General features: G+C 68.7%; 17 protein-coding genes across 17 annotated transcripts; 6 read left to right on the top strand and 11 right to left on the bottom strand.

Moving 5' to 3' along the window:
• Positions 1-151: 151 nt before the first annotated feature.
• MICPUCDRAFT_50680 (uncharacterized protein) lies at positions 152-2155 on the top strand (the record flags this gene model as incomplete). Its single annotated transcript, XM_003055669.1, has 1 exon — positions 152-2155. The coding sequence occupies one exon, from the start codon at positions 152-154 to the stop codon at positions 2093-2095; it is 1944 nt and encodes a 647-aa protein (XP_003055715.1). The 3' UTR covers positions 2096-2155.
• A 47-nt stretch (positions 2156-2202) lies between these two features.
• Positions 2203-3743, bottom strand: MICPUCDRAFT_61701 (uncharacterized protein; the record flags this gene model as incomplete). The annotated part of the gene is made up of 1 exon (XM_003055139.1): positions 2203-3743. The coding sequence occupies exon 1, from the start codon at positions 3487-3489 to the stop codon at positions 2203-2205; it is 1287 nt and encodes a 428-aa protein (XP_003055185.1). The 5' UTR covers positions 3490-3743.
• A 539-nt stretch (positions 3744-4282) lies between these two features.
• On the bottom strand, positions 4283-8383 carry MICPUCDRAFT_46374 (uncharacterized protein; the record flags this gene model as incomplete). Its single annotated transcript, XM_003055138.1, has 1 exon — positions 4283-8383. The coding sequence occupies one exon, from the start codon at positions 8381-8383 to the stop codon at positions 4283-4285; it is 4101 nt and encodes a 1366-aa protein (XP_003055184.1).
• A 307-nt stretch (positions 8384-8690) lies between these two features.
• MICPUCDRAFT_61699 (uncharacterized protein) lies at positions 8691-10077 on the bottom strand (the record flags this gene model as incomplete). The annotated part of the gene is made up of 2 exons (XM_003055137.1): positions 8691-8822; positions 8968-10077. 2 exons carry the CDS (start codon positions 10075-10077, stop codon positions 8691-8693), a joined length of 1242 nt encoding a protein of 413 aa, XP_003055183.1.
• Positions 10078-10424: 347 nt separating this feature from the next.
• MICPUCDRAFT_6513 (uncharacterized protein) lies at positions 10425-11219 on the bottom strand (the record flags this gene model as incomplete). Its single annotated transcript, XM_003055136.1, has 2 exons — positions 10425-10658; positions 10761-11219. Coding segments are annotated over 2 exons (693 nt in total), but the record flags the coding sequence as incomplete, so codon positions are not given.
• Positions 11220-12266: 1047 nt separating this feature from the next.
• On the top strand, positions 12267-13421 carry MICPUCDRAFT_50675 (uncharacterized protein; the record flags this gene model as incomplete). The annotated part of the gene is made up of 1 exon (XM_003055668.1): positions 12267-13421. The coding sequence occupies one exon, from the start codon at positions 12267-12269 to the stop codon at positions 13419-13421; it is 1155 nt and encodes a 384-aa protein (XP_003055714.1).
• A 129-nt stretch (positions 13422-13550) lies between these two features.
• On the bottom strand, positions 13551-14753 carry MICPUCDRAFT_38156 (uncharacterized protein; the record flags this gene model as incomplete). Its single annotated transcript, XM_003055135.1, has 1 exon — positions 13551-14753. One exon carries the CDS (start codon positions 14751-14753, stop codon positions 13551-13553), a length of 1203 nt encoding a protein of 400 aa, XP_003055181.1.
• A 410-nt stretch (positions 14754-15163) lies between these two features.
• On the top strand, positions 15164-16000 carry MICPUCDRAFT_50673 (uncharacterized protein; the record flags this gene model as incomplete). Its single annotated transcript, XM_003055667.1, has 1 exon — positions 15164-16000. The coding sequence occupies one exon, from the start codon at positions 15164-15166 to the stop codon at positions 15998-16000; it is 837 nt and encodes a 278-aa protein (XP_003055713.1).
• Positions 16001-16074: 74 nt separating this feature from the next.
• MICPUCDRAFT_50672 (uncharacterized protein) lies at positions 16075-17124 on the bottom strand (the record flags this gene model as incomplete). Its single annotated transcript, XM_003055134.1, has 1 exon — positions 16075-17124. The coding sequence occupies one exon, from the start codon at positions 17122-17124 to the stop codon at positions 16075-16077; it is 1050 nt and encodes a 349-aa protein (XP_003055180.1).
• Positions 17125-17231: 107 nt separating this feature from the next.
• MICPUCDRAFT_38154 (uncharacterized protein) lies at positions 17232-17678 on the top strand (the record flags this gene model as incomplete). The annotated part of the gene is made up of 1 exon (XM_003055666.1): positions 17232-17678. The coding sequence occupies one exon, from the start codon at positions 17232-17234 to the stop codon at positions 17676-17678; it is 447 nt and encodes a 148-aa protein (XP_003055712.1).
• A 144-nt stretch (positions 17679-17822) lies between these two features.
• MICPUCDRAFT_50670 (uncharacterized protein) lies at positions 17823-18770 on the bottom strand (the record flags this gene model as incomplete). Its single annotated transcript, XM_003055133.1, has 1 exon — positions 17823-18770. The coding sequence occupies one exon, from the start codon at positions 18768-18770 to the stop codon at positions 17823-17825; it is 948 nt and encodes a 315-aa protein (XP_003055179.1).
• A 228-nt stretch (positions 18771-18998) lies between these two features.
• Positions 18999-20317, bottom strand: MICPUCDRAFT_46372 (uncharacterized protein; the record flags this gene model as incomplete). The annotated part of the gene is made up of 2 exons (XM_003055132.1): positions 18999-20038; positions 20188-20317. 2 exons carry the CDS (start codon positions 20315-20317, stop codon positions 18999-19001), a joined length of 1170 nt encoding a protein of 389 aa, XP_003055178.1.
• Positions 20318-20741: 424 nt separating this feature from the next.
• MICPUCDRAFT_6657 (uncharacterized protein) lies at positions 20742-21505 on the bottom strand (the record flags this gene model as incomplete). Its single annotated transcript, XM_003055131.1, has 2 exons — positions 20742-20891; positions 21071-21505. Coding segments are annotated over 2 exons (585 nt in total), but the record flags the coding sequence as incomplete, so codon positions are not given.
• Positions 21506-21667: 162 nt separating this feature from the next.
• MICPUCDRAFT_50667 (uncharacterized protein) lies at positions 21668-22669 on the bottom strand (the record flags this gene model as incomplete). Its single annotated transcript, XM_003055130.1, has 1 exon — positions 21668-22669. One exon carries the CDS (start codon positions 22667-22669, stop codon positions 21668-21670), a length of 1002 nt encoding a protein of 333 aa, XP_003055176.1.
• Positions 22670-22849: 180 nt separating this feature from the next.
• Positions 22850-25210, top strand: MICPUCDRAFT_50666 (ABC transporter/cobalt transport family protein; the record flags this gene model as incomplete). Its single annotated transcript, XM_003055665.1, has 2 exons — positions 22850-23972; positions 24060-25210. 2 exons carry the CDS (start codon positions 22850-22852, stop codon positions 25208-25210), a joined length of 2274 nt encoding a protein of 757 aa, XP_003055711.1.
• Positions 25211-25230: 20 nt separating this feature from the next.
• On the bottom strand, positions 25231-26237 carry MICPUCDRAFT_49406 (uncharacterized protein). Its single transcript, XM_003055129.1, has 2 exons — positions 26192-26237; positions 25231-25913 (listed from the first exon to the last, which is right to left on the bottom strand). The coding sequence occupies exons 1-2, from the start codon at positions 26207-26209 to the stop codon at positions 25323-25325; spliced, it is 609 nt and encodes a 202-aa protein (XP_003055175.1). The 5' UTR covers positions 26210-26237; the 3' UTR covers positions 25231-25322.
• Positions 26238-26502: 265 nt separating this feature from the next.
• Positions 26503-26703, top strand: MICPUCDRAFT_50664 (uncharacterized protein; the record flags this gene model as incomplete). The annotated part of the gene is made up of 1 exon (XM_003055664.1): positions 26503-26703. The coding sequence occupies one exon, from the start codon at positions 26503-26505 to the stop codon at positions 26701-26703; it is 201 nt and encodes a 66-aa protein (XP_003055710.1).
• Positions 26704-26859: the final 156 nt, after the last annotated feature.

Raw genomic sequence — 26859 nt, 5'->3', positions numbered from 1 at the left:
CGGTGTGCGCGATTTAGGGTTCGCTCGCGTCGTTCGTCGAGCTCGCGCTCGCGTCCGCCAGTCATCAGTGCATTATTTTCCCTTCGCGCGCCGTCCGCGCCGCCGCCACTCGCGCGGACGCGCGTCGTCCTCGCGCGTCCGCGCCGCCGCGATGCCGCCGAAGAAGCGGAAGACGGAATCGCCCGCGGCGCCGGCCTCGGGTGCCGCGCGGACGCGTCGGCGCGGCCCGAGTCGCGAGGATCTGGCGTCCGAAGTCGGCACCGCGGACGACGACGCGACGACGACGACGACGACGACGACGACGACGACGACGACGACGACGCGCGCGCTCGGCGTCGTCGGGTCCGCGTCCTGGTCCGCGTCGGACGCGTGGGAGGATCAAGCGCGTCGACTTCGCGACGCGCCGCTCGGCGTCCTGCACGCGAACGTCAGCCTCGGATGGAGCCCCGACGGCGGGAGAGGGCTCGTCGCGGTCGCGCCGATCCCTGCCGGGGCGATCCTCTTTCGCGTGCCGCCGTCGCGGACGCTCACCGCGGCCGCGGCGCTCGAGTCGGAGACCGGGAAGGCGCTCCTCGCGGCGATCGACGCGTCGCCGACGAAGAAGACGCGCCTCCCCGTCGGCGACCTCGCGCTCGCGGTGCGCGTCGCGCTGAGCACGCGCGCTTTCGGGGGGAAGCACGTCTGCGTCGACGACGCGTCGCCGTTTCGCGGCTACTTCGCCCTCCTCGCGGACGAACCTCTGGACGAATCCCCGGTGTGGTGGGACGAGGACGAGCGCGAGCGGCGGCTGCGAGGGTCCATGCTGCTCCACGACGCGGTCGCGCTCGCGGCGGACGTGCGCGCGGATTACGAGGGCGTCGTCGAGGGCGTTATGCGAGACGCGGAGAAGACGCCCGCGAGAAGAGACGTAGACGTAGACGCCGCGGGAAACCGCCGCGCCGCCGAAAGATTTACTCGAACGAAGACGGGAAATTACGAGCGCTTCCGACGCGCGCTCGCGGCGATATGGTCGCGGTCGTTCAACGTCGGCGGCGTGCGGGGTCAGACCCAGACGGACGAGGACGAGTCCTTCGCCGGCGCGCTCGTGCCGTTGCTGGACTGCGCGAACCATCACAGGAAACCGAGGGAGTGCTCGTGGACGATCGACGAGGACGGGTGCGTCCTCGTCGTGGCGATCAGGGCGTTCGACGCGGGCGGCGCCATTCGCATCGCGTACGGCGCGCGAGGGAACCACGACCTGATGCTTCGGTACGGGTTCGCGGTGGAGGATAACACCGAGCCGGACGGGTCGTCGAACGACGTCGCGGGCGTGTTCGTCGACAAAACGCCGTTGGGGTATAATTTAGGCGTCAGGGTCGACTTGAGGGTCGCGCGGGACGCGTCGTATCTCTATCCGCCGTTCGCGAAAGCGTTGGACGCGTGGCGCGCCGTCTACGGCGGCGGCGGCGGCGGCGGCGCGTGGGGTCCCCCGCCCGGCGACGTCGAGGAGGACGTGTACGGGTGCGCGGGCGACGGAGGAGACGACGATGACGACTGGGGCGACATGTACGGCGACGGCGGCGAGGATGATGAAGAGGAGGAAGAGGAGGAGAAGCTGACCGAGGAGACGTTGCGGGCTGAAATCGAAGCGCTGACTGAATTCCGGACGATTCGCGCCGCCGGAATGGGATATCCCTGCTGGCTTCACGTCTCCGACGTCTTGAAGCAAACGCCAGAAGGCGCGAAGCTGGAGGACCCCCGCGATCGAGCGTGCTTCGTCGCTCTGGTGAGCGAGCACGCGACGTGCGAGCTCTACGCGCGCGCGGCGGGATGGGCGCGCGAAGCGATCAAGCTCGCGTTGAGCGGCGAACGATGGACCGAGTCGCCGCTGCTCGCGCTCGAGAAGAAGCTCGGCGTCGCACTGAAGGAACTGGCACCGCGTTTCGACGGCGATTGGAAGAGTAGTCGGTGTTGGATGTATCCGGCACATTTCGAGGACGCCAAGATTCATCCGATTTGGCGGGAGGCGCGAGCGCGCGCGTTGGACCCGGCGAACGTGAAGACGCTCGTGTCGGCGTACTTAAAAATTCGCCTCGGCGCGAGGCTGGAGGAGTAGCGTCCGCGGAGCGGAGGTCGTCTGCATATGGTAGTTTTAGTATTACATCAACCATCTTATAGTGCGTGCGTGGTACTAACGGAAAACATACAGTACAGAAGAGAGAGTTACAGCGGCTTCGGCGACGGCGGCGTCCCCGGAGCGGCGACGACGGGCTTCGTCGGACCGTCCGGGAGAGGCACCTTCTCCGTCTCCTCAGTCGTCGCCGCGGCGACGGGCGCGGGCGCGTCCGTCGCCGCCGGGGCGTCCGCGGCGACGGGCGCGTCCACCTTCGCCGTGGCGTCCGGCGCCGTCTCCGCGGGCGCCGTCTCCGCGGGCGCCGTCGCCGTCTCCGCCGTTGCCGCCGTCGTCGTCGCCGTCGTCGTCGCGACGTCGCCGCCGCCCCCTCTCCTCCACAACATCGCCGGCCTCGGCGCATCGTTCTTCGCGAGATACAGCCCGCACGCGTTGCACAGCGACCCGCCGCCGGTCCTCTCTTTCCTCCAGAACGGCGTCTGCGTCGCGCCGCAGTTCACGCACGTCTTGCACTCGTTCCCGCTCCCGCGTCGTTTCCGTTTCGACCCTCCGCCGGCGCTGCCCGAGCCGCTGTCTTCGTCGCTTCCGCTGCTCGCGCGCTCGCGTTTCATCCCATACGCGCCCTTCCCGCCCCGCGCGGAGTGCGTCGGGGCGTGGATCAACGGCGGCGGGTGCTGCATCGCCGCCGCGGCCGCCGCCATCGCGGCCGGGTTCAGGTGGTTCAACATCGGAAACCCGCCCGGCATCATCATCTTCCCGGCGCCGCCCGCCGCGGCGCCAGCGCCCCCCGTCGTCCCCGGTCTGGGCGGCGCGCCGTTGCAGAGGTAGTACGAGTAGCACGCGTAGTACTGCAGCAACGCGTTCCACTGCTGCTGCTGCTGCTGCTGCTGCTGCTGCTGCTGCTGCTGCTGCTGCTGCTGCTGCTGCTGCGACGCGTCGCCCGGCGGCGGCGGCCTCTGCTGCTGCTGCTGCTGCTGCTGCTGCATCGCGGCGGCGGCTGCGGCGAGGCCGATCGGGAACCCGCCGTGCGGAGGCGCGGCGCCGGGCGGCATCGCGCCGAGCGGCGGGAAGGCCGGGAACGCGCCCGGGGCGAACGCGCTCGGCGCGGGCGCGATCGGCGGCATCGCCGGCTTCGACGTCGGCGTCGCGTCTTTCGCCGCGCTCTTCGACGGCGACGGCTTGTACGTCGTCGCCGTCGTCGCGAGCGCGCGGAGGGTGTCCGCGGCGATGTCGGCTTTTTGCCGCCCGGTCGCCTTCATCTTATTTGTATGTTCTTCCTTCGCGTCCGCGCGCGCGCTCGTGCTCGGCGCGTGCATGTTCCCGCCGAGACTACCCACGGCGTGCGGTCGATTCGCCGTTCTCGCGGCGGGCGGCGCCATTTCCGCGCGTGCTCCCGCGAACGACGCGCGCGCGGCGGTCTCCGGCGCGACGTTCGGATAATCGATCGCGCGACGTTTGAGTCGGATTTATTATACCGCGCGAGCAATTGCGCGCCGGAGTTTACCGCCGCCCGCGCGTCCCGGTCGCCGCGTCCCGCCGCGCGCGCTCGAAGGAGTCGCTCGCGACGCGCGCGATCGACACGCCTCTGTTTTCTCCCCGGGTGTCGGTCGCGCCTCGCCGCGTGCGAGCTCGCGCGCGAGTGACTGATGGCCGCGTGGAAAAAAAACAGCGCTCTGCCACGGTGGCCGCCTCGTCATTTATTGGCCTGCAGGAATTACGTTGATCCGGGGCGTCGTTTCAGACTAATTGCCATAGCGGGGTCCTGGCCAGTCAAAAGCGCGAAAGGGCTTTTGTGCTGGCATCGAAGGGCACTTTTCGCGCTTTTCGGAAAAATATCTCGCGCGAAATCGCGCGGGTTGGCTGACTGGATCTCTCCAGTGCCGGAAACGTTTTTTTCCGTGCATGGTTTAGTGGATAATTTTCTAACTAAATACTCATACGCGTATGGTACGAGAATTCGATTGGAGATATTTCTTCGACCAGATCGAATTTGATCGCGACGCGATCGGTGGCGGGATCGGGCTGATCGGGGAGATCATGTTCGGAGAAAACGCCGGGCTGAGTCAACAACCTGCAACGCACCTCACGGTGCAGGTAGCGAAGGCACAGACGAGCGCGAGAGGAAAGAATTTTACTACCTGGACCAGAGTCCATCCTCGTCGCGAGCCGACTCTACTCCTCGTTCGCGCGCGCGTCCGCCTTCTCCCGCGCCGCCCGCATCGGATCGTCTAACACCTTGATCGAGCTCAGGCTCGCCCTGACGCCGCACATCGGACACGCGCCCTCCTTGGCGAGCACGCGTACCATCTCGCTCGCGCGGCAGTCGAACGCGCACCCCGGACACCTCGCCCAGTCCTCCCTCGTCACCCTCTTCCCGCTCGCGATGCAGAACGGGTTATCCTTCCCGCACGCGCCGCATCTCAACTCCGTCTCCGGCCCCCGCGCGTCGCAGTGCACGCACGCGCTCGTGGACTCCGCCTCCTCGCTCTTGTCCGGCTTCCGAACGATGGTCTCGATCTTCCGCTTGTACGCGTCGGCGATCCGCGCGCGGAGCTCCGGCTTCATCAACGTCGTCGCGTGCTCCAAGGCGGTGCGCTTGAGACCCGCGCGCTGGCACTCGATCACCGTGGAGGTCAATATGGGCACGACGTGCGCGGGGAACTTGTCGATTTTCTTCGCGACGCGGTGTAACATCCGCGCCGCGCCGACGTGATCGCCGAGCTTCACGAGAACCTTCACCAACACGTACGAGTGCAGCAAGACGAGGCTCGTCGTGAGCTCGTCCGGGACGCGCTTCCCCTCCGCGTTGAACTCCTTGTGCGTGTCGTACAGCTGCGCGTGCGCGATCTTGTAGTTGCCCATCTCTTGCTCTTGCTTCGCGATGAGGATCGACGTCCGCGCGGCTTGCTCGTAATTTCGAAGCGCGATGTGGAGCTTGAAGAGATGGTTCGCGTCCTTGACGACGCCGTCGGGTCCGGCGCCGGTGAGAAAGTCCACGACCGTATTCGTCAGCGCGTCGTCCCGCGCGACGCCGACGACGCCGATCGCGGACTCGATCCCGGCGCCGTCGTCCGCTCTGAGGTACGACGTCACGGCCGCGCGGTAGTCCCCGGCGCGTTTAAACGCGTCCCCCGCGCGGACGTGCTCTCGTTTCGCGTCGAATCGCCGCGCGAGCGACTTGTACTCCTCCGGCGTGCCTTCGCTGCCCAGGAGCTCTAAGAAGCGGTCCACGAGGTCGTGCTCGCTCGCGACCGCGTGCGCCTCCTCGGTCTTCCGCGCGAGGAGTAAAAATTCCACGGCGCCGATGTGGTCGTCGTTCTTCGCGCAGAAGGTCGCGACGGAACGCGACGCCTCCGCGGATCGCGACATGCGCGCCAACGCGAACGCTTTCGACGGGTTCCCGAGATGCTCCAAGTTGAGACGCACGACGGCGTCGAAATCGCGCGCGAGCTCGTACGCGTCCGCAGCTTCCCGCAGCTTACCGTCCGCCTCCATCGCGCGCGCGTACTGCGAGTGCAGCTTCGGCGCGGAGAGCCGCGACATGATCGGCTTCGCGGCGGCGAAATTTTTCGCCCCGACGTAAATCGTCGCCGCGCGTTCGTCGTCGCCGCCTTGCTCGTACAGCGCCGCCGCGTCCGAGGGCTGATTCATGTGCTCTAACAACGCCGCGCACTCGCGGCATAACGCCTTGTCCCCGATCTCGCTGACCATCTGCTTCCCGCGGCGGACGTCGCCGACGCGAATCGTGCACCGCGCGACGCCGCCTCTGGCTCTGAGCGTCTCGCTCTCCGTCTGACCCGGGTACGTCAACGCGCGCTCGAAAATCTCCAGCGCGCGCTCGTGCTCGCCCTCCGTCTCTAACACGACCGCGTACTCGCGGCAGATGCCTCCGAGCTGCGACGGGTCCGCCTGCTGCGCGAGCGCGAGCGCTTCTTCCCAGTGTTTCAGGTCTTTACGCATCTCCAGCGCGAGGTTCGGCTTGTTCGCGCGTAAAAAGAGCTCCTGCGCGGCGTCGTAGCAGTCGTCTCTCTCGAAGAGCATTAAAACGTTCCCGGCGAGGACGTTTTTATCCTCCACGTGCGCGAGCCTCTCCAGAGACATCACCATGCTCGCGTCGCCGACGAACCGATACACGCGCGTCGCGATGTCGATGTTCATGTGCGTCATCGCGCGATGCGCGAGCTGTTCCCACATCTCCGGCGTCTGCAGCCGCACCGCGATGTCCCACGCAACCTCGAGGCGGTTCAAGTTCAGCGCGCGCACGAACCGCTCGCGTCCGCGGTCGCCGGCGGTGCCCTTCCCCCCCCCGCTCGTGGACGCGCCGTCTAACAGCGCCGCGTGCGTGCGAAGCAGCTCGTTCTTCATCCCCCCGCCCGCGGTCTGGCACGCGACGACGCCGCCCGTCATCAACACCGGCGTCGACCCCGCCGTCTGCGGGTGCGTCCCCACAAGCTCGACGACCGGGCCGTTGATCGTGCTCGGGGCGTACGCGTACACCTGGTACTCCGCGCCGTTGCTTATCACGAAGCACTCCGGGTCCGTGGCGTCCCACAAGATGGCCTGCGCGGGGCCTTGAAAGTCCGGGATGTGGCACGTCTGATCGATCACCGGGTTCAAAAAAATCGGCGTCGCGCGTTCGTCCACGAAGACGACCCTCGTTCCCAACGCGTTCACCTTGAGCGTCGTCACCGCGCCCTGGCCGTGCTTGTACTCGCACACGTGCACGCGCTCGGGGAGGTGAAAGTAGCACACCCCCCCGCTCGTCGTTCCGTACACGAGAAACTCGGACGTGAGCGCGATCGACGCCACCTCCGCCGTCGGCGTCCGCGCGCCGCCCCCGCCCGGCGCGGGCAGCGTGAAGTCCATGCTCTCCGTCGGGTCGTCCTCGTGCTCGATGAGATGACACGTCACCCGTCCCTCGCACCTCACCGCGGCGACGGCGTCGTTCAGCGCGCACTCGTCGATCGTCCCGACGTACTCTCGCTGGTTCACGCGCTCCGCGGCGTACGACATCTGTTCCTCGGGCGGCCCGACGCGGTAGAACCACGCGCGGTTGTTCATCCCCGCGGCTACGTGCGCGCGGCCGAGCGCGACGAACGACGGCTCCGCGTCGATGGCGATCGTCGCCACGGTCGAGCTGTTCAGATCCGCGATGGTGACCTCCACCAGCGACGTGAGGTACACCAGCCGCTGCTCGCACGCGCACGCGATCGTCGGCAGGGACGCTAAGAAGGTGTGCACGTGCCCTTGGTTGGTCGCCACGGTGAGCATCTGCCCGCGCATGTTCCACCCGACGCACGAGACGGCCGCGAAGTCGCCCTCGAACTCGAGCTTGTCCCCCGGACGTTCCGCGAAGACGCCGTTCGTGACGTCCAAGAGCTTCACGACCGCGCCGGCGGCGACCGCGACGCGCGATATCTCCGGGCAGTGCGCGAGGTGCGCGAGCCCGCCGTCCGGGAACGCCTTGAAGACGTCGAGTTCGCGTTCGCTCCCGGGCGCGCCGTCGTGCGCGGCGAGGACGACGATCACGCCGCTGTCGAACCCGACGATCACCAAGCCCTCGCCGAACCACCGGTGAGAGACGATCGCGCCGTACCTCTTCATGAACGCGTACTCGATCGGGGTGCTCGCGACCGGGGCGTCCGCGTCCTTATCGTCCCCGAGCCGGCACAGGTACAGCGTCTTTCCCGCCAAGTTGACGCTGAGAAGATTCGCGCGCGACGCGACGCCGAGGCCCTCCCTCCGCGGCTCCGGCGCGAACTGCATCTCGAGCGGGTACCCTTTCAACATCAGCCGCGTGGACGTCTCGCCGCCGTCCGCGGTGGATATCGTCACGCTCATGTCCTCGCCACCCATCGCGAGTCTTCCGTCGTCGCTCCACGCGCCGCACGTGATCTTTTTGTCGTGCACCTTGAGCACGCTGCGCGTCTTGCCCGCGCGCGCGTCGAAGAGGAGGAGGTTGCCCTTGACCGTCCCCGCGGCGAGCACGTGCCCGGGGGGATCCCAGCACAGGTGCGTGACGTCCTGCTTGTCGTGCGCGTGCTCGATCTTGATGCTCTCGCGGTTGCGCACGTGATACACGATGACGGCGTCGCCCATGCCCGCCTTCGGGCCCGCGACGAGCGCGGCGAGTTTCTGCGATCGCGCGTCCCACGCGACGGACATCACGGACGGACGGTTGACGTTCTCCTTCCCGGGGAGGTGGATCTCGTCCCAGAGCTCGCCCTTGCGGTCGAAGACGTACATCCGGAGCTTGATCCCGGCGACGGCCATGTACTTGCCTGAGGGCGACGACGGCGGCGGGGGAGGGGGAGGGACGCGAAGGGGGGTCAGGACGACGAGGGAGGTCGTTTTGAACGGACGGCACCGAGGAAACGAAATCGTTCCGTCCGTCGCGGTTCGCGAGGCGACGCGCGGGGCGGGCGCGGACCGTTCGGAGACCACTTGAACGTCACCGGCCCGACGCCGGTGTAGTCGTTCGTCACCTCGAACAGCTGCTTCATGGCGGAAGCCGCGCGACCCTAGCCCGCGCCGCCGCGCGCGCCCCTGGAGTGGACGAGCGAGACGACGCGACGACCCGTCAACGACGTGATTTAATTTCTTTTTCGAGTCTGGTTCGCTCATCAGAACCTCCCTCTCCCTCGTCCTCGCCCGCCGCGTCCTCCTCGCCCTCCGCCGCCGCGCCCCCTCCCCCCTCCCCCGCCTCTCCCGCCGCCGCGCATCGCCTTCATCTCTCCGCGCACGCGGTCGATCGTCGGCGCGCGCACGGACAACTCCGCGGGCGTCAGGTCGTACGCGCCGCGTCGAGCCCTCGCCGCCGCCTCCTCCGCCGCTTTTTTTCTCGCCTCCCTCTTCGCCTTGTTCTTCCGCGGTCTCGTGTCCCCGGGCGCGCGCGCGTCGTCGTCGTCGTCGACGTCGGCGGTCTTCGCCTTGTTGGCCTTCGCCTTCTCCTTCTCCTCCGCCTCGCGCGCGAGTCGCATCGCCTCGCGCTGACGCTTCCCGGGCTTCCCCTTCTTCGCCGCGGGCGGCGCCGGCGTCGCGTCTTCGCCGCCGCCGCCGCCGCCGCCGCCGCCGTCCTTCCCCGCCCCGCCAACCTTCGCGCGCTTCCGCTGCCGCTGCCGCCCGCCGCGGTCGCGCTTCTTCTTCTCCCCCCTCTCCCCCTCGTACGTCAGCCCCAACCGCTCCGCGCGCCTCCTCTCTACGGCGTCCACGACGTCTTCGTCGTCGTCGTCGTCGTCGCCGTCCTCGGCGCGTAAGATGCGTTGCGTCATCAACCTCGCGCGTCGCTCCGCGTGCGTCTCCGCCTCGCCGTCGGAGTACCCCTCCACGCTGTCGACGTCGTCGTCGTCGTCGCTGTCGTACTCCTCCTTCTCCTCCTCGTCGTCGTCGCCGTCGCCGCGTCGCTTCCACGACTTGGGGACTTTCCTCCCCGCCGGCGCCTTGACGTGCGCCATCGGGTCGTCGGCGCCGTCCGGGAGCTTCGCGACCTTCTTTTGATGCTTCTTGCTCGCGAGGTGCCGCAGGAGCGAGTCTTTGGAGAGGCAGAGGACGCCGGGGCACAGCTTGCACTTCAGCGCGAGCCCGCCCGCGGGTTTAGGGTTTAGGGCCGCCGCCGCCGCCGCGTCGTCCGCGCGCGTCTCCTCCACGTCGCTCAGCGACATGTTTCCGTCGCCGTCGTCCTCGTCGTCGGGGTCGTCGTCGTCGTCGGACGACGCGTCGTCGTCGTCGTCGAATTGGTTGTACATCCCCTTGCGGACGCGCTTGGAGTCGCTGTCGCTGTCGCTGTCGCTGTCGCCGTCGGAGTCCCCCGCGTCGGAGTCGGTGAGATCGGTGAGCGACGCGTCGGTGTCCGTGTCCGAGCCGCTCAGCGCGCCGCGCCCGGCGTCCGGGTCGGAATCGCTCGTGTCGTCGCCGGCGTCGCCCCCGCCGCCGCCTCTGAACAGGTTCCAGTCCCGACGCTTGATCATGGCGACGTGGTGGGGGGTCACGCGCGCGCGAGTGCGGTGCGGAGACCGTGCGACGCGTCGAGCGGTGTGCGGCCGGCGCGGAGGAACGCGGGCGCGATTACGCCCGCCGCCGCTTTCGATGCGAGGGATTTTTTCGGCGACGCACTCTGCTCGTGATGAAGTCGTTGAGAGGTCTCGTCGTCGTTTTTATTTGACGCTACCGGCTCGCCGACTGACGACGCGCGTCACCCCCGCAAAAACTTCACCCCCGCGGCCGCCAACTCCCCCACCAGCGCCTCATCCCCCAGGGAGAACCCCCCTAACCTCCCGAACGCGGGCGAGAGCTTCGACCCGTCCAGCTTGAAGTACACCGGCGTGAGGTGCGTCCCGCGCAACCTCACCGCGCTCACGGGCGCGTCCCCGCTCACCGTCGTCATCGCGTACCTGTGCCTCAAAACCTCCATCAACTCGTCGTTCTGGTCCAGATCGTCCTCCTCGAAGCTCAACAACGTCGCCCGGGGGGACTCGAATCCGCGCTTCGCGCGCTCGAGCGTCTCCGCGGGCGACGGCGTGAAGTCGAGCCCCGCCGCGGACGCGGCTCGCTCCGCCATCGCCGTCAAGTTCGGGAGGTTCCGCATGAACCCGTCGAACGCGGCGTTCGCGCTCGCGTCCCCGCCCGTCGCCGTCTCCGCGCGCTTTCGGACGAGCTCCTTCGCGAACTTCTCGAGGAGACGCACCGAGTCCGCGGCTGTGGCGTTATTGAACGCGACGAACAGGTGCCCGGCGCGCTTCGCCGCGGCGCTCTCGCCGTCGCCGTCCCCCTCGCCGTCTCCGCACGCGGCGACGAGGTGGAGCTTGCACCCCAGGCTGTGCCCGAACGCGAAGACGGGCGTGTTCGCGAGGTCGTACCCCTCGCGCGTCGCGAACGCGGCCCACGCGCGGTTCAGCTTCGTCGCGCACTCGCGCGATATCTTCCCGTGATCGACGCCGAGATCGTACGGCGTCGCGACGACGACGACGCCGGCGTCGTCGCTCACGCGCGATAAGAACGCGTCGTACGCGATGTGCGGATAGGATCCCAGGACCGCGCCGCCGATGAAGTGCACGACGCCCCAGGCTCTTCCGGAGGGGGCGCGGACGTACGAGCCGTCGATCTCTTCCCATCCGTCGTCGCCCCTTTTTCCGCGCGAGGACGCGCGCTCGAGCTCCACCTCTCGCAGGCGCGAGCGGAGCTCGATCGCGGCGCCGAGGGTCCCGAGCGAGTTCGGCGCGAACCCGTCGTCGGCGTCCGCGGCGGCGGCGACGAGCGCGCGTCGGGCGCGTCGACGCGTCGACGAGGACGGAGACGCGCCGAGTGCGAAACGAGGTTGAGATCTCGACGACGGGCCTGCGCGCGCGACGCGGGCGAGGGCGAGGGCGCACGAGGACGCGGGCTCGCGAGCGGCGCGGGGATGGACGCGCGCGCGCGGCGCGAGCGCGGCGGCGATCGACGCGGCGGACATGTCGCGGAGGAGGGCGCGCGGCGCTTACGGAAGTGATGAACCGCGCGTCGGTCGAATCCACGTCACCGTTCTGTTCTCTCCAGCGCGTTCAGTTCGTTGCGTCCGCTAGACTAGTCGGCACCTCGACGAGCTCCCAGGGCCGAGTCGCTCTCTCACATCACACGAACCATCGGAACATCCCGTACGTGTACGCGCCTAATACCACCGCGATGCCGCACGCTAGCGCCGCGAACGCGGCGCCGCCGCCCTTGGAACTCCACGCGTCCCCGCGCTCGGAGGATTTCGTCGCGCGCGTCGTCGTCATCGTCGTCGTCCCTCCATCCGACCTCCGCGCCGGCCGTCCCGACGCGCGCGCGGACGCGTCGCCGTCGTCTTCCGCCGCCTTCGACGCGCCGCGGCGCGCGCGATTCCGGAGCTCGCGGGGCATCGCGCGTCCGCGGCACACTGCGGTCGCGGCTCGGGCGTTCCGAGACTCAAGGCCATTCCATACAAAAAATGTTCATCGGTCAGTTGAAAGGAGACGCGATCAAGTGTTAAAACCGGGCGATGGGTGAAAAACGTTTGTATGGAACGCACCTCAGCTATGATATCCCTTTAGACCTGATATCAGCCACGTGACCGTTGAAATAAAACGCCCAGCCGGAGAGGCGCGGTGACGACGCGACGTCGCCGCGCGACACAACGCCGCGCGCGCGACACGCGAGCACCATGCCCGCGCTCGCACACGCGGCGAACGGCGTCCGCGCGAGGCCGTCCGCGCTCGCGTTCCGCGCGTCGCGCCTCGCGGGCGACGTCCCCGGCGGGATCCTCGAGCGCGTCCGTCGAGACGCCGCGACGTCGTCGTCCGGCTCCGTCGTTCGCGCGCGGCGTCGCGCGCGAGCGGCGCGAACGTACGCGTTCGGGGGGAGAGGCAAGGAGACGCACGAGCACGTCGTCAGGTCTGGAGACACGCTGTGGGACATCGCGATGGACTACGGCGTGACCGTGGACGCGCTCCGCGCCGCGAACGGGTTCCGCCGCGACGGCGGATCGTACCAGTTCCTGTACGAGGGCCAAGAGATCAGAGTGCCGGTGACGGAGAGCAACCGGCACTTGTGCGTCGCGAAGCCGCCGCCGGCGAGCGCGACCGCGAAGCGCGCGGCGTCGTCGAGAGCCGCGCCGCCGACGCCGACGCCGACCAAGGCGGCGAGCGGTCGGAGCGAGAAGACCGCGAGCGGCGGCGTATACGGCGGCGGCGGCGCGTCGAGTTTGTCGCCGCCGCCGAACAGGGCGCGCGCGTTCTTGTCCGCGTACGGCGGCTCCCCGACGTCGCTCCCCATGCCCGGGTGGTCGTTCAACTTCATCGAGGGCGCGACTCACGCCGCGGAGGTGGTCGCCCCGATCGCGATCGCCGGGGTCGCGGTCTGGGTTTTCATAACCGGCGCGTTGAAGGCGTTGGAGCTGACGTTCGACCGCGACGACGCGACGGTCGGAGACAACGCGAGCGCGGCGAGACGACTGGAGAAGATGATGGCGGACCGCGAGCGGCGGTACGGGTACAGGTTCCAGGACCAGAACGACGACGTCGAGGAGGCGGCGTATCAGTACGCGAACGCCGCCGAAGAGAACGAGTACGAGTACGAGGACGCGGAGGGTGACTACGCGTACGACGCCGAGCGCGACGCGCGCGACGACGTCGAGGAGGTCGAAGAGGACCCGAACGCGATCCCGCGGAACGCGACGCTGGATAAGCTCATCGAGTGGGCGCTCATCGTGGAAGGGGAGCTGTTGACGTTGTGGGCGCGGTTTTGGTTCTTAGTCCACGCGTGGTTTCGGTTGCAGGCGAGGATGCTGCGGGTGCGCGTCACGGGCGGGGCGCGATGACCGCCCGCGACTGGCGCGCGAGAGAGGAGACTCTCGCGAACGTCGCGTCGGCGTTCGGGCGGGGCGGTGTACGAGTATTTTTTTAAGCGTGCGTGGGTGATCTGAAAAGAAAAGCGTTCGAGTCCGTCGTCACGTCGCGTCCATGCCGTCTTCGGTTCCCCCTCCCCCTTCCCGCGACCGCCGCGGCTCTTGGCTCGGGTTCGGGCTCTCGAGCCCGCCGCCGCCGCCGCCGTCGCCGCCCGCGGCCGGCTCCGGCTCTTTACGTTTCAGTATGTTCGCCGCGGCGAGCGCAAACGCGCTCAGACCTCCGCCACCCACCCCCTCCCCGCCGGCGTCGCCCTCCACCGGCAGCCGCCGCAGAAGCTCCAAAGGCGACGGTCCCTCCCTCTCCTTCTTCGCGTTCTCCGCCGCGCGCGCCTCGCACCGCCGCTTGTGCTTCGCCTCCCTCTCGTCCTGAATCTTCTCGATCTCCTCCACCTGCGAGTGTATCCGCGCCGCGATGCTCTCCGGCGTGTCCGGCGTCGCGCCGCCCACCCTCCCTCGCGCGCTCTGCGGCGTCAACGCCTCCACCCTGCGCGCGAACTCCGCCCTCGCCTCGTCCTCGCGTCTCTTCCTCTCGGCGGCGGAATCTTCCCGAGTCTTCCGACGCGTCCCGCCGTCGCCGTCGCCGCCGTCGCCGTCGTCGTCCGTCGCCTCGTCGTCGTCGTCCGTGTCCATGTCGTCCAGGAAGTCGTCGTTCGGCTCCATCCCGAACGCCTCCGGTTTACGGAGGATGTCCTCCGCGTCCTTCAGTCCGCGATCGAAGACCTGCACGAGCTCGTTGTTGGTCACGCACAGGTAATGCTCCGTCGCCTCCGCGAGGGTGAGGACGGGAACGTCCTTCAGGAGCATGCTGCCGCCGACGACCATCGCGTTGGGGTACCCCTCGAGGACTTCTTTGTGTATCGTGCATCGAATGACCCCGGTCGGGTCCGCGAGGGAGACCTTGAGGTCCCCCCACGGCGACTCGAACGCGTCGATGATTATCACCGCGAGTCGATGGACCCTGTAGCCGCGCCACCCACCGTTTAAGATCCACGCCACGTTCGTCCGCAGCATCGGCGACTCCGGGTCGAACTTCTTCAGGTCCAGCGCGTCCATGAGCTCGAGCCACGACGACGTCTTGAACCACGGCGACTCCGCGGGGTCGTACGGATCCTGGTGCGCGGTCTCGTCGTCGGGGACGGGGACGTCGCCGGCCTCGATCTGCTCCGCGGCCTTCCCGCGCCGGAGCGCCTCCTGGAGCGCGCCCGCGGGGCCGGGGATGCGATACTTCGGCGGCGGCGTGGACATCGCCGCGGCGGGCGCGATGGGGGACCGCGACGCGGGAGGTGCCCCTCCCCTCGCCGCGCGCGCGAGCGCCGACTGCTTCGATCGTCGTCACCCCGCGGGCGCGAATAAAAAGTTATTATTCGCGCCATCGTCGATTTCGTTCCTCGACGCTATCCATTCTCCGCCGCGCGGCAGCACGCCAGCGGTCGATCGAGACGTCCGCGACGACGTCGCGCGCGATGCTCTCCTCCGCGACGCGCCCCGCGATCGCGCGCGCGAGCTCCGGCGTCTCGTCGCGCTCGTCCGCGAGCGCGCCCGCCGCGGGTTTTCTCCGACGCGCGCGAGCGTCGATCCGACGAGGCGTCGTCGTCGCGCCCCGGACGACGACGACGACGACGACGACGACGACGACCGCGTCCGCCGCGCGAAGGATGGGCGTCGAGGAGGCGAAGACGCTCCTCGAGCGCGACGGGTACAAGATGCTCGACGTGCGAGACTGGAAGTCGTACGACAAGGAGCACCTCACGAAGCCGCCGCAGTGCACGGCGAACGTCCCGCTCGGAGACGGCGACGACCTCGCGTCGTTCGTCGCTCGCGTGCGCGACGGCGGCTTCCGCGACGGCGCGAAGCTCCTCGTCGCGGACGCGGCCGGTCCCGGCGGCGTCGCCGCCGCGGACGCGCTCGCGGACGCGGGGTTCGCGAACGTCGTCGGCGTCGAGGGCGGGTACGACGGATGGAGAGCCGTCTTCACGACGTGCGGCCGCCGGCGACCGCCGCAGGGGAAGTGGATCAGCACGGGGAAGGGCGGGGAGAGCCTGAAGTCCGGGCTGACGTTGGACCCGAACGTCGCGAGCGCGTACGAGGAGAACTGGGGGAAGGCGCCGCCGGTGCACAACGTCGCCAAGGCGCGCGAGAAGCTCGCGGAGGAAGGGGGAGGCGGCGCGACGAGAGGAGGAGCGAGCGGCGAAGGCGACGACGCGAACGCCGCCTCCGCGGGTGATGACGCGTCTCGCGACGCGACCCTCCAGGCTGCGGTCGATGACCTCGCGGCGAAGCGCGCCAAGTTCGAGGGCGGCGTGAAGAGCTACCGCGGCGTGGAGGACGCGCTCGCGTCGTTGAGAGCGTCGGGGGCGGACGCGAACTCCGCGGACGCCGTCGCGTTGTTTCGCGAGCGCGACGCGTTGAACGCGTTTCTGACGCGCGGGAAGGAGGTCGTCGGCGAGGCGGAGGCTCTCGTGGAGCGTCTGCGCGCGAGCGATGGCTGGTGACGCGTCGAGCGAGCGGCGTGAGATGCGGTGTGAGCTTCTTATCTTAAGGTTGACGACACAGCACGCAGCGGTCTCTACCCTTCGTCCTCGTCGTCGTCCGGCGCGAGTTTGCCGTAGATTTCAAACTCGCCTCGCACCCCTTTCGTCGCCGGCCTCCCGTCCGCGAGGAACAGCGGCTCGAACTGCCTCCTGTAAAACTCCGCCATGGAATTTTGTTCGACAAATCTCGCCGCCGCGTCGCTCGCGCCTTCACCCTCGCCCGCGCGCTCGCGCTCGCGCTCGCGTCGGAACCGTTCCACGCCGCCCGCGCGGCCGCCGAGTAATTTTTCATTCGCCGCGTCCGCGAACGCCCTCGTGACTTTCGCGCCGCCGCCCGCCACGAGCCGCGGCAGCGGTTTCTTCACCCGCCCGGGGTAGACGTCCGTGTACCCGTCCACGACCACGTCCACGGCGCCGAGCGCGAGCGGCGTGCGCCAGACGATCGCGGAGTCGTGCGCGTTGAGGAAATCCAAAAGCTTCGCCTGTTTCTTCGGCGCCGCCGCGCCCGGCATCCCGCCGAGGAGGTTCCGCGCGTCCACGTCCTGGAACACCGCGTCCTCCACGCCCACGCCGTTCTGCGTCACGGCGACGTACTCGGTCTTCAAGACGTCGAACGCCACGCCCAAGGCTTTCTCCAAGCCGAACAGCGTCGTGGACGCGGAGACGCAGAGCACGCGCGCGTCGGACGGATCCGAGCGAGGCGTCGCGCGCAGCTGCATCGTTCGCCGTCCTCCCGTCGCCGCGTCCACGGCGCGGAGGTCGATGTTCGCCCATCGCTGCTTCGGCGCGGGTCGCTCGCGCGCGCAGACGCGGCCGGGGAGATGCGGCGGCGCCTTGTAGTTCGGTTGCCTCGGCTTCTTGCTCGGCGCGCTCGCGCTCGCGCTCGCGTCGCTCGAGCGCTTTCCTCCACTACCGCCGAGGAGTCTCGCGATGGGGACGTCGTCGTCGTCCTCCGCCGCGCGCGAGCGCGCGCCCGCGACGACCTCTCGGCTCGGCTGCGTCGTCTTGGTCCGCATGCTCCCCGGTGAGGGACCCCCCGCGCCGCCTGCACTGGTCGAGTTCGTCGTCGCAGCATCACATCTCATCGCTGCTGAACAGTAGAACGAGGGTGCCGTGCCGCGTTTCAAAACGTCCGCGCCGCGCGAAACGAGCCGCGTTCGCTCCACTCCCCGACGCGCCTCCCTCGCTCGCCATGGCCGCGGAGAAGAAACCCGAGAGCGCGCCCGCGCCCGAGACCGCGTCCGGCGGCGGCGCGAGCGTCCTCGCCCTGGAAGGCGACATGCGCGAGCTCGGGGCGCAGCTCGACGACCTGGAGCATCAGCTCCGGAAACAGAAGCACCTGTTCGAAGTTCAGGTGAAGCGCAACGGCGTGGAGCTGCCGCCGCCGTCGCCGCACGAGCTCGCGACCGCGGCCGCGACGGTCGCGCGCGCGGTCTCCGCGGGGAGTCTCGACGACATCGACGCGAAGATCGCCGCCGCGAAGGAGGAGATGGCGGCGCGATTGAAGCGCCAGGACGAGGCGAAGGCGGAGTTCAAGTCGATGAAAGCATCCCTGGAGAAGACCTCGGAACACCTCGCGAAAGCGGAGGTGTACGCGGTGCGAACGCCGAACCTCGGCGGCGTGGAGCCGCCGCAGTGAGCGACGCGCGATAGCGCCGCGGTCGCGGATAGAAACCTAACAATCTCATTAATAGCTACGCGACGCGACGTTTCGTTCGCACGGCGGACGCGGATGCAAACGCGGAGGCGAGCGCCGAGCGACGGGACGGGACGTCGTCCGTCGTCAGCCCCCGCGCTCGACGCGTCCGCCCTTGCTCTGCTCGATGTCCGGCGTCACGGTGACGTACGAAACCTTCATCACGCGCGGCGGCGGCGGCGGCGGCGGCGGCGACGCGTCGTCCCCCACTTCCCCGCCGCCCCCCCCCGCCGTCGCCCCCGTCGCCGCCGCCGTCGCCGCCGCCGCCGCCGTCGCCGTCGCCAGCACCAAGTTTTTCCTCGCCGCGTGCGACATCCGACTCGCCGCGCTGAGCTCGCGCGCGCGCATCCGCTCGTCGCCGTCGCACACCTTCACGGTGAAACACGCGTGGTACGCCATCGGTTCCCCCGGGTACGCGAGGTAATCCGACCCGAACTTGACCCCCGCGGTCATCGTCAACCCGCGCGCGTGCAGATCGGAAAACACCGCGAACCGGCGCCGCTGCGCGTCCGTCCGCGGGTAGCTCCACTCCGGGGACGACGCGTCCGGCCCCGCGTCGGCGTCGTCCGGCGCGTCCGAGGGCGCGCGCAGTGGGATCTCCACGAACGACGTGTTCAGGACGCGCTCCCACCCCGCGTCCGCGTCCGACGCGAGGCTCTTTGTCGTCTTCAGACGCTTCTGATTGTGGAAACCGCCCTTGGGCTTGACGCCCCAGCCTTTGTTCGCGACGGTCGGTCTCTTCGCCGCGGGCGGCGGCGGCGCGCGTTCCGCCGCGGTCGCCGCGGCCGCGACTGCGTCGCGCGCGACGTACAGCGTGACCCACCCTCTGTGAAGCGCGAGCGTGACTTCCTCCGGGGACAGACGCGCGGGGAGACCGTGCACGGAATCTTGCTGCCTAAACCCGGGCAGGCCGCCGACGAGCGCGCCGACGACGCGATGCCGCGTCCGCAGCCTGTGGTACTCCTCCGCGGACCACACGAGCCCGGTGTCGTCGTCGCTGACCTGAACGCGGATCGGTCCGTCCGCCGTCGCCATGACCGCCCGCCGCGCGCCGCGAGAGTGAGACGACCGACGCGGCTCGGAGGCCTAACAACGATGACAATGGAAGTCGGCGGCGACGAGGAGTCGAGTTTCGCACGGTACTGTAACAGCGGCGGCGGACGCGAAGTTCGCGGAGTGTTCGTTCTCGCGTGTTGATTGATTACGTCTTTCTTCTGAGGTGCCATCTCCTCCCGGGCTATCGCACACACCCCCCCGAACGCGTCAGTCCTGGGGCGGGAACCGCTTGTCCGTGCTCCAGTCGAACCACTCCGCGCCCGTCCACTCCAGCGCCCGGCGAATCCGCGAGGGGTCGTACCGTTCGTACCCGCCCTCGCCGACGGGCGCTTTCAGAAACGCCACCTGAACGTCCGTTACCGTCTTCGATATGACGTACCCGGTCCACCACCCGTCGGCGTACGGGCCCTCGATGAACGCCCCGGTCGGCCATTCCTTCTTCTGGTCCCCAGGGTTGTACCCCGGCGGCCGCGTCGCCGGCCGCACGCGCGCGCGGGGGACGAGCCGAGACGTGTACTCTTCGATCAACGGCGCCACCGACTTCGCCGTCTTGATCGCTTCCCTCGCCGCCTTCTCCGCGGCCGGCGGCGCCTTCTTCCCCGAGGCCGCGTCCGCCGCCTTCTTCGCGCCTTTTTTCTTCGCGTGTGTCGCGCTGATCGGGATCCACTCTTTGAGCATCCCGTCCTTCTCGTCCTCCGTGGCTTGCATGTCCTTGTACTCCATGTAGACCAACGCGACGCCCTTGCACTCCGCGAGGTCCAACACGACGCAGTCGAACCACGAGCCGCGATATCCTTCCTCGTACGACGTCACCTCGACGCGCTGTCCAATCTTGAACGCGTACGCGGCGCCCGCCTCGCCGGTCGTCGTCGTCCTCGCCGCCGCCGCCGCGTCGTCGCGCGCGCGCTTCGTCCCCGCCGTCGCCGTCGCCGCCGCCGCCGGGCCGACGCGACGTTTGACGCTCGCGTCCGCGCTCGATCGAATCTCGAACAGGTACCCCGCGATCGAGATCGTGTCGTTCACCGCGAGCCGTTGCTTCGCCCCGAGCGGCGTCTTCTGGCCGTTCACGTACACGCGGCTCTCCTCCCCGGAGGACGTGTCCGTGACGAACAGCTCGCCCGACGGCTTGTCGTAGCGAATCACCGCGTGCTCGGTGCTGATCGCCTCCCCGGACTCGCCGGACGGCTGCTCGCCCGCCATCGGCGCCGGCTGCCCGAGCTCCTCGATCCGGATGTCCGCCTCCTCGCCTGCGGGAGGGAGATGAGGGGGGGTGCGGGGGAGGGGAGGGCGTGAGCGTCGCGTCGCGTCCGACGGCGGGGTGGTTTGAAAAAAAAAAAAGCGAGCGCGTCGCGATCGCGATCGCGCGCGCGGCGGTCGCGCGAGATCGGGCGCGCACCTTTGCCGATGACCGTCGCGGTGTTCGTCAGCGCGTACAGCTCCGTGGACGCGTCGATGTGGATGTGCGGGTACCGCACGTTGTCGATCCCGATCGACAGCGAGAACGGCGTCGGGGCATCGACGCCCATGGCGACGACGACGACGGTTCGGTTCAAATCGACGCGCCCGCGGGTCCGCGGATCTCGGACGCGGCGAGCGCGGCGCGACCGCGGGGTCGCGTTCGGTCGAGGCCGGCCTTCGCGGCGCGAGACGCCGCCCGCCGCGGTCGGATCGCGCGCTCGCGGCAGCGTCCCGCTCGCGCGGATGTGACGACGACGACGGCGCCCGCGAGCTCAAGAAGACGAGACGTCGCAATCGAACGCGACGTGTACAGGTAAACAGCTTGCGCTTAGACGAACCCGAACGACGTTCATTCGCGAACGCTTCCTATTCAACGCTACGAGCTACCAGAGATCAGCGCCTCCGGCGCTTCGGCCGTCCGCCCTCTTCTTCGTTCCCCTCCGCCGCCGTCTCCGTCTCCTTCGCCGTCTCCTCGCCCTCCCTCGCTCGCTTCTCCGCCTCGAGCTTCTTGATGGCGAAGTCGAGCTCGGCGTTCTTTCGGCACCCCTCGTAAAACTCGCGCTCGAGCTTCTGGAGCTTCTCCCCGACCGCGGTCTGTCTCAGTTTTCGTCGCGCGTTGAGCTCCGCGGTCGCCGCCTTTTGCTCCGCGATCTCGCGGTCGACCCTGACGCGACGAGGACGGGAGAGATGGGGACGGGCGGTGAGAACGGGAATCGATCGATCGGCGGGAGGAGGAGGAGTTTTTTTTTCTCGAGGGGGAGATCGAAATTTAGGGTTCCCCAGCGCTCGCGCGATCGCGCCTCGCCCCGAATGAAACGAACATCAGACGCCGCGCGCGCGCACCTCTTGATCGCCGCCTCCAGGCTCGCGTTGTACGCCCTCCACTGGTTCGGCCCGTACTTCAGCATGAGCTCCAGGTTCTGTATCCGCAACGTCTGATGCTCGAGCTGCGCCTTCGCGTTCTTGACCGCAGCCTCCCACGCCTCCGGGTCGTCCCTCTTGCTCTTCGGCGGCGGCGGGAGCGAGTACCGCGTCGAGTCCGGCGGAGGCATCTTCATGATCCCTTTCTCCACCCTCTCCATCTCTTTTTTAATCATCGGGCAGTCCTTATACGTCATCTCGTACGCGGGCTTCATCTCGGCCAGGTAATCCTTCGGGCGCTTCGTCATTCGACGCATCTCCTCCTGGACCATGCGATCCGCGAGCGGGCGCCAGTCGGGGGGGAGGACGTCCGCGTACGGAAGCGCGTCGATTAAGGGATTATGTTTCCTGATGCCCTCGGCATCGTCGAGGAGCATCGGCGTCGACGACATGGTCGCGGTCCGTCGCGCGCGCGCGAGTGACGAAGATTCGCGTTTCCCGCGCGGAGTGCAAGTCGTCGCGTGCAGCTGACAAGTCGCCGCTGTGAAAAAATTAAATTACACCGACGCGCGCTTCGTCAACGTCAACAACAGCCGCTCGCTGTCGTTGTGCCTCCCCTCTCCCGCGCGCGTCTTCAGCTCATCCACCGGCGTCGGGTCCCCCTCCAGCCCAGCCTTCTCCGCGGCGACCCAGAAGTGATTCAACGTTCCCCAGCAGCAGTCGCCGCGGTCCTCGAAGACGACGAAAATCTTCGTCCGCCCCGGCGCCGCGAGCGCCGACATCGTGTCCGCCAACATCTGCATCTCCCCTCTGCTCTGCGAGTAGCACACGTCGCTGCCTATGATCATGTGCGGCGCCTCACCGCCCGGGAGCGTCTTCAGCAGCGCCTCCGCGACCTCCGCCGCGGTCGGCGTCCCCTCCGGCTCCTCGTCCACGTCCGACTCGGATTCCGATTCCGATTCCGATTCCGATTTCGATTTCGATTTCGATTCGTCCGCCGTCGCCGGCGCCGCCGCCGCGCCCCTCCCCCGCCGCCGCCTCCACCCCGCGCGTCGCCACCACAGCTCGTGCACGGTCGCGTTCTCGAGCCCGGACGCGCGAACGTTCCGCTCCGCCGCCGCGGTCGTCGCGTCCGTGATGGCCACGCGCTTCGCCCCCAGCGCCGCGCACGCGAGCCCCGCGAGTCCGAGCCCCGCGCCGAGCTCGACGACGACGGTGTGCGGCGTCACCGCGCCGTCGGTCGCCGCGTCGATCGCGGCCGCGTCGCCGTCGACGCCGCCGACGACGGACGCGCACTCCTCTTCCTCTCTCGTCCTCCTCCACGCCGCCGTCGCGTCGCACAGGATGTCCGCGAGGGTGTACGCGCACGGCCAGATGACCGTGCTCGTGCCCGGGAGGAACGACCTGCTCGTGCTGCCGTCCTGGCGCACGGCGACGACGACGCCGTCCCCGAGCGCGGCGTGCTCGAACGTCAGCGACGGCGAGCGCTGGTCGACGCCGTGGATCTTGAAGAGCGCCGCGGCCTCCTTCGCGGCGACGTCGTCGGCGTCGTCGGACATGACCGGCGCGCGTCGCACGCGGCGGCGCGCGCGCGGAACTGATGACCCGATGAAGAAAGCTCGGCGTCGCGTCGGCGCGCCGTCACGTCGCTTTCGGACGCGACGAGAAGACCCGAGCCCGACGCGAGGCATCGCGCAGTGCGCCCCGCGCGAGCGCCTTCCTCCTCCCCCGCGGCGCCGATGCCGACCCCGGAGGAGACGCTCGCGGCGTGCGCGGAAGTCCTCGCCGGCTTGGACGCCGACACGATCGAGTACGTCGCCGGCGGCGTCGAGGACGCGCTCGACGAGTTCAACGAGTTCGAAGATTTAGTCGCGGGGTTCGCGAGGGACGAGCTCTGCGGCGGCGACGACGCGCGCGCGTCCGCGTTGGCGCGCGAGCTGTGGGAGAAACTCAAGGGAGGAGGAGGAGGAGGAGGAGGAGGAGGGGATGCCGCTTCCGCCGCGGCGGCCGCGGAGAAGCGCGCGCCGATATCCCTCGGCGGCGGCGTCTCCAAGCTCGAGGCGCGGACGATGCGCGATACCGAGGCGCTGCGCTCGCAGTTCGCCGCGCAGGAGATCACATACGACCACGCGCCGTCGGAGGGCGGCGCCGCCGGAGCGAGCGCGAAGGAGCGCGCGCGAGCGGAGCAGAAACAGCGGTACCTTGCGGCCGAGGCGGCCGCGCAGGCGGCGGAGCTCGCCGCGGAGCTGGAGGCGGCGCGAACGCGCGCGGCGCGGCTGCGTCTCTCCGGCGACGCGACCGGCTCGCGGCTCGCGACGATCGAGCTCGGGCCGTTCACGCTGCCGAACCCCGGCGGGGGCGCGGACCTCCTCGAGAGCGCGTCGCTGACGCTCGCGCCGGGGCACAGGTACGGGCTCATCGGACGGAACGGCAAGGGCAAGTCGACGCTGCTGAAGTTTTTGGCGTCTAGGCGCGTCGGCGGGTTAGACCCGTCGACCTCGGTGCACTACGTCTCTCAGGAGGTGTCCCTGACGGAAGCGCAGGAGGGATCCAAGCCCATGGACTTGGTCGTCGAGGCGGACGTCGAGCGACGCCTCCTGCTCGCGGAGGCGAAAACGCTAGAGGATAAGGCGTCATCACGTTCCGGCGGCGGCGAAGACGACGCGAGCGAAGACCAAAAACGTCTCGCGGACGTCCACGAACGACTCCTCCAGTGCGACGCGGACGGCGCGCCCGGCCGCGCCGCCGCGCTCCTCCACGCGCTCGGGTTCCCGGAGCACCTCTCTGGGAGAGAGATGCGCGCGCTGTCCGGGGGATGGCGCGTCCGAGCCGCGCTCGCGGCGGCGCTCTTCGCGAAACCAGGTGCGTTCTATACAAAAGTTTTTCACCCGTCGCCCGGTTTCAACATTTGATCGCGTCTCCTTTCAACTGACTGGTGAACTTTTTTAGACGTCCTGCTTCTCGACGAGCCGACGAATCACCTCTCCATCGCCGCGGTGCTGTGGCTCTCGAGAGAGCTCAGCGCGTCGCCGACGTGGCGGACGCGCGTCGTCGTCGTCGTGTCGCACGACCGGCACTTTCTAGACGCGGCGACGACGGATTCGCTGCACATCAGCGGCGTGGCGAAGCGGCTCACGGCGCATCGGATGAATTACAGCGCCTGGGCGGATAAGAGAGAGGAGCAACAGAGAGCGCTTCGTAAACGCGTCGCGACGAGGGAGGAGAAGAAGGAGAAGCTCGCCGCGTACGCCGGGCACGGGTTTAAGTACGGCGGGTCGTCCTCGCAGATCAACATGATGACGCGTAAAGCGAACGAGGCGGCGAAATTGGACGAGGAAGCCGCCGCGGAGGCGCGCGAGCTCGCGGACCTCAGCGAAGACGCGGAGCTGCCGCTGACGCTCGCCGCGGGGGGCGAGTTACGCGGACCGATCGCGACGCTCGAGTCCGTGGCGTTCAAGTACCCGGGAGCGACGAACACCGAGCTCTTCGCGGACGTCGACATGTCTCTGGACAGCGCGTCGAGGGTGTGCCTCCTCGGCGAAAACGGCGACGGGAAGACGACGCTCGTGAAGGTCATGCTCGGCGTACTCGCGCCGACGCGAGGGAAAGTCACGACCAACCCCGGCGCGAGGATCGCGCTCGTGAACCAGCACCACGCGGATCAGCTCGAGTACGACAAGACGCCGCTCGCGTTCATGCTCGAGAAGTTCCCCGGAGACGGGAGCGCGACGCGCGAGCGGGAGCTGCGGTCGCACCTCGCGTCCTGCGGCGTCGACGCCGCGCAGCAGCTCGTCCCCGCGGGCGCGCTGAGCGGCGGGCAACGCAGCCGCGTCGCGCTCGCGGCGACGTCGTACTCGCGGCCGCACTTGCTGATTCTCGACGAGCCGACGAACAATTTGGACCTGGAGGCGGTGGCGGCGCTCGCGGACGCGGTTGAAAACTTTCGAGGCGGCGTCGTTCTCGTCTCGCACGATCAGTACTTCGTGCGGAGGGTCGCGCGGGAGGTGTACGTGGTCGGGAAGGGGAGGGTTCGGAGAGAAGAGAGCTTCGACAGTTACCGCGCCGCGATGGAGAAGAAGCTCGCGGCGGCGAGCAAGTGACGAGGCGAGGCGCGTCCTTTCGATTTAGCTCATCATCGCGCCGTAACGAAAGATATAGCGACTACTTATAGGCGCGGCGAGCGAAGGCATCGCGCGACGTGCGGCGCGCGATTTACCACTCGAAGTCCGCGGCCGGGTTCTCCTCGTCCTCGTCATCCTCCTCGTCGTTGAAGAGGCCGCGCTCGCGGAGGTACTGAATCGCCGCCGCGAGCGTGTTGTCCTTCATCTTGAGGTAGAAGAAGCCCTTGTCCGTGTCCTCGACCGCGGTGCACGTCGCCCACGTGTCCGTGGACGCGTCGTCGGGGGTCCCGCCGACGCCGCCGCCGAGGTCGGTCTCGCACACGGACTTCATCCACTCGATCGCGTTGATCTTCTCCTTGTGTTCCTCCGTGACGTACGCGACCATGGCGATCTTCTTCTCCGGTTCGTTCTCGGAGATGATGAGCTTCGAGATGTGGCCGGAGCACCCTTTGCGCTCCTCCGGGTCTTCCGGGTCCGGGACGGCGTTCATGCCCTCCATCGCGGCTTCGAGGAGGATGATGTCCCCCGCGGAGTTTTGCATGCGCGTGCAGAAGCACGTGAGACCGGACGTGTCCGCGGCGCCCTCGATCTCGACGCCCTTCTTGCCGCCCTCCTTGAACGCCTTGGCGACGACCTTGTCCTTTTTGCCAGCCGCGAGCGCGGCGTCGCGCTTGGGGAATTCCTGACGCGGCGAAGCGACGCGACGCGAGCGCGCGAGGGAGGAGAGGGATGCGGGAGGGGGACGCGGACGGTCAGCTCGGAAGAGCGCGCGCGCGTCGACGCGACGGGCGGAGGGGCGCGACGCGAACTTCCGCGTCGATCGGGGGGGGGGTCCGACGTCGATCGATCGCGGCCGGCGCGGACGATCGACCGATCGCGGCGACGCCGCGCGCGCGCGGGGTCGCGACGACGCGATCACCCCGCGGCGGACTCGCGCGATGCGTGAAGCGCTCGACGCACCTTGGTGGGCTCGGGCATCGTGAGTGTGTGAGGCGTCGACGTGCGGGTGCGCGCGCGTGAAAGACCGAGCGCGGACGGCGCTTCGCCGCCGCCAAGAGCAGGCAGGAATCGTCGTCTCTCGACCGTCGGCTCGGTCGACCGAGAGCTCGCTTTCGGCGGTTTCAAACGCGCGCGCGTTTGAAACCGCCGTTTGACCGGTGTTGATCGCGCGTCAGCATCGCTCACGCGCGCCGCGTCATCGACAGATGCGAAACGCGATGCGAGCGTTTGAACGCGGCTCGCCGCGGACACTTCCGCGGTCGCCCGGCGCCATGCCCGACGCGCTCTCGCCCGACGAGCTCAAGGCTGAGCTCGAGAACCTCACGAGACTCGCGGGGGTGAACCTCTCCCCCGAGGTGTTCGACGTCCTCCTCGAGCTCACGCGCATGGACGTCGTCCCCACGGCGACCGCGCAAGTGCTCAAGTCGCTGTGCACGAAATCGCAGCTCCGCGCGAGCTACGGCGGGAAGTGATGATGACAGGAGGGGGACTGAAGCGACGACGACGACGACGAGGAGGAGGAGGAGGAGGACGACGGCGGCGAGGAACGGACGTCGCCGTCGAAGGAAAAGGCGGGACGGGGAGGGGACGCGGTAGGTAGCCATCACGTAGCGACGGGTAGACGATGT

This window comes from Micromonas pusilla, assembly GCF_000151265.4.
Source record: "Micromonas pusilla CCMP1545 genomic scaffold MICPUCscaffold_1, whole genome shotgun sequence".
NCBI classification, from domain to species: Eukaryota; Viridiplantae; Chlorophyta; class Mamiellophyceae; order Mamiellales; family Mamiellaceae; genus Micromonas; species Micromonas pusilla.
The sequence above is the reverse complement of the archived record's forward strand: the minus strand, read 5'-3'. Positions and strand labels throughout refer to the sequence as shown.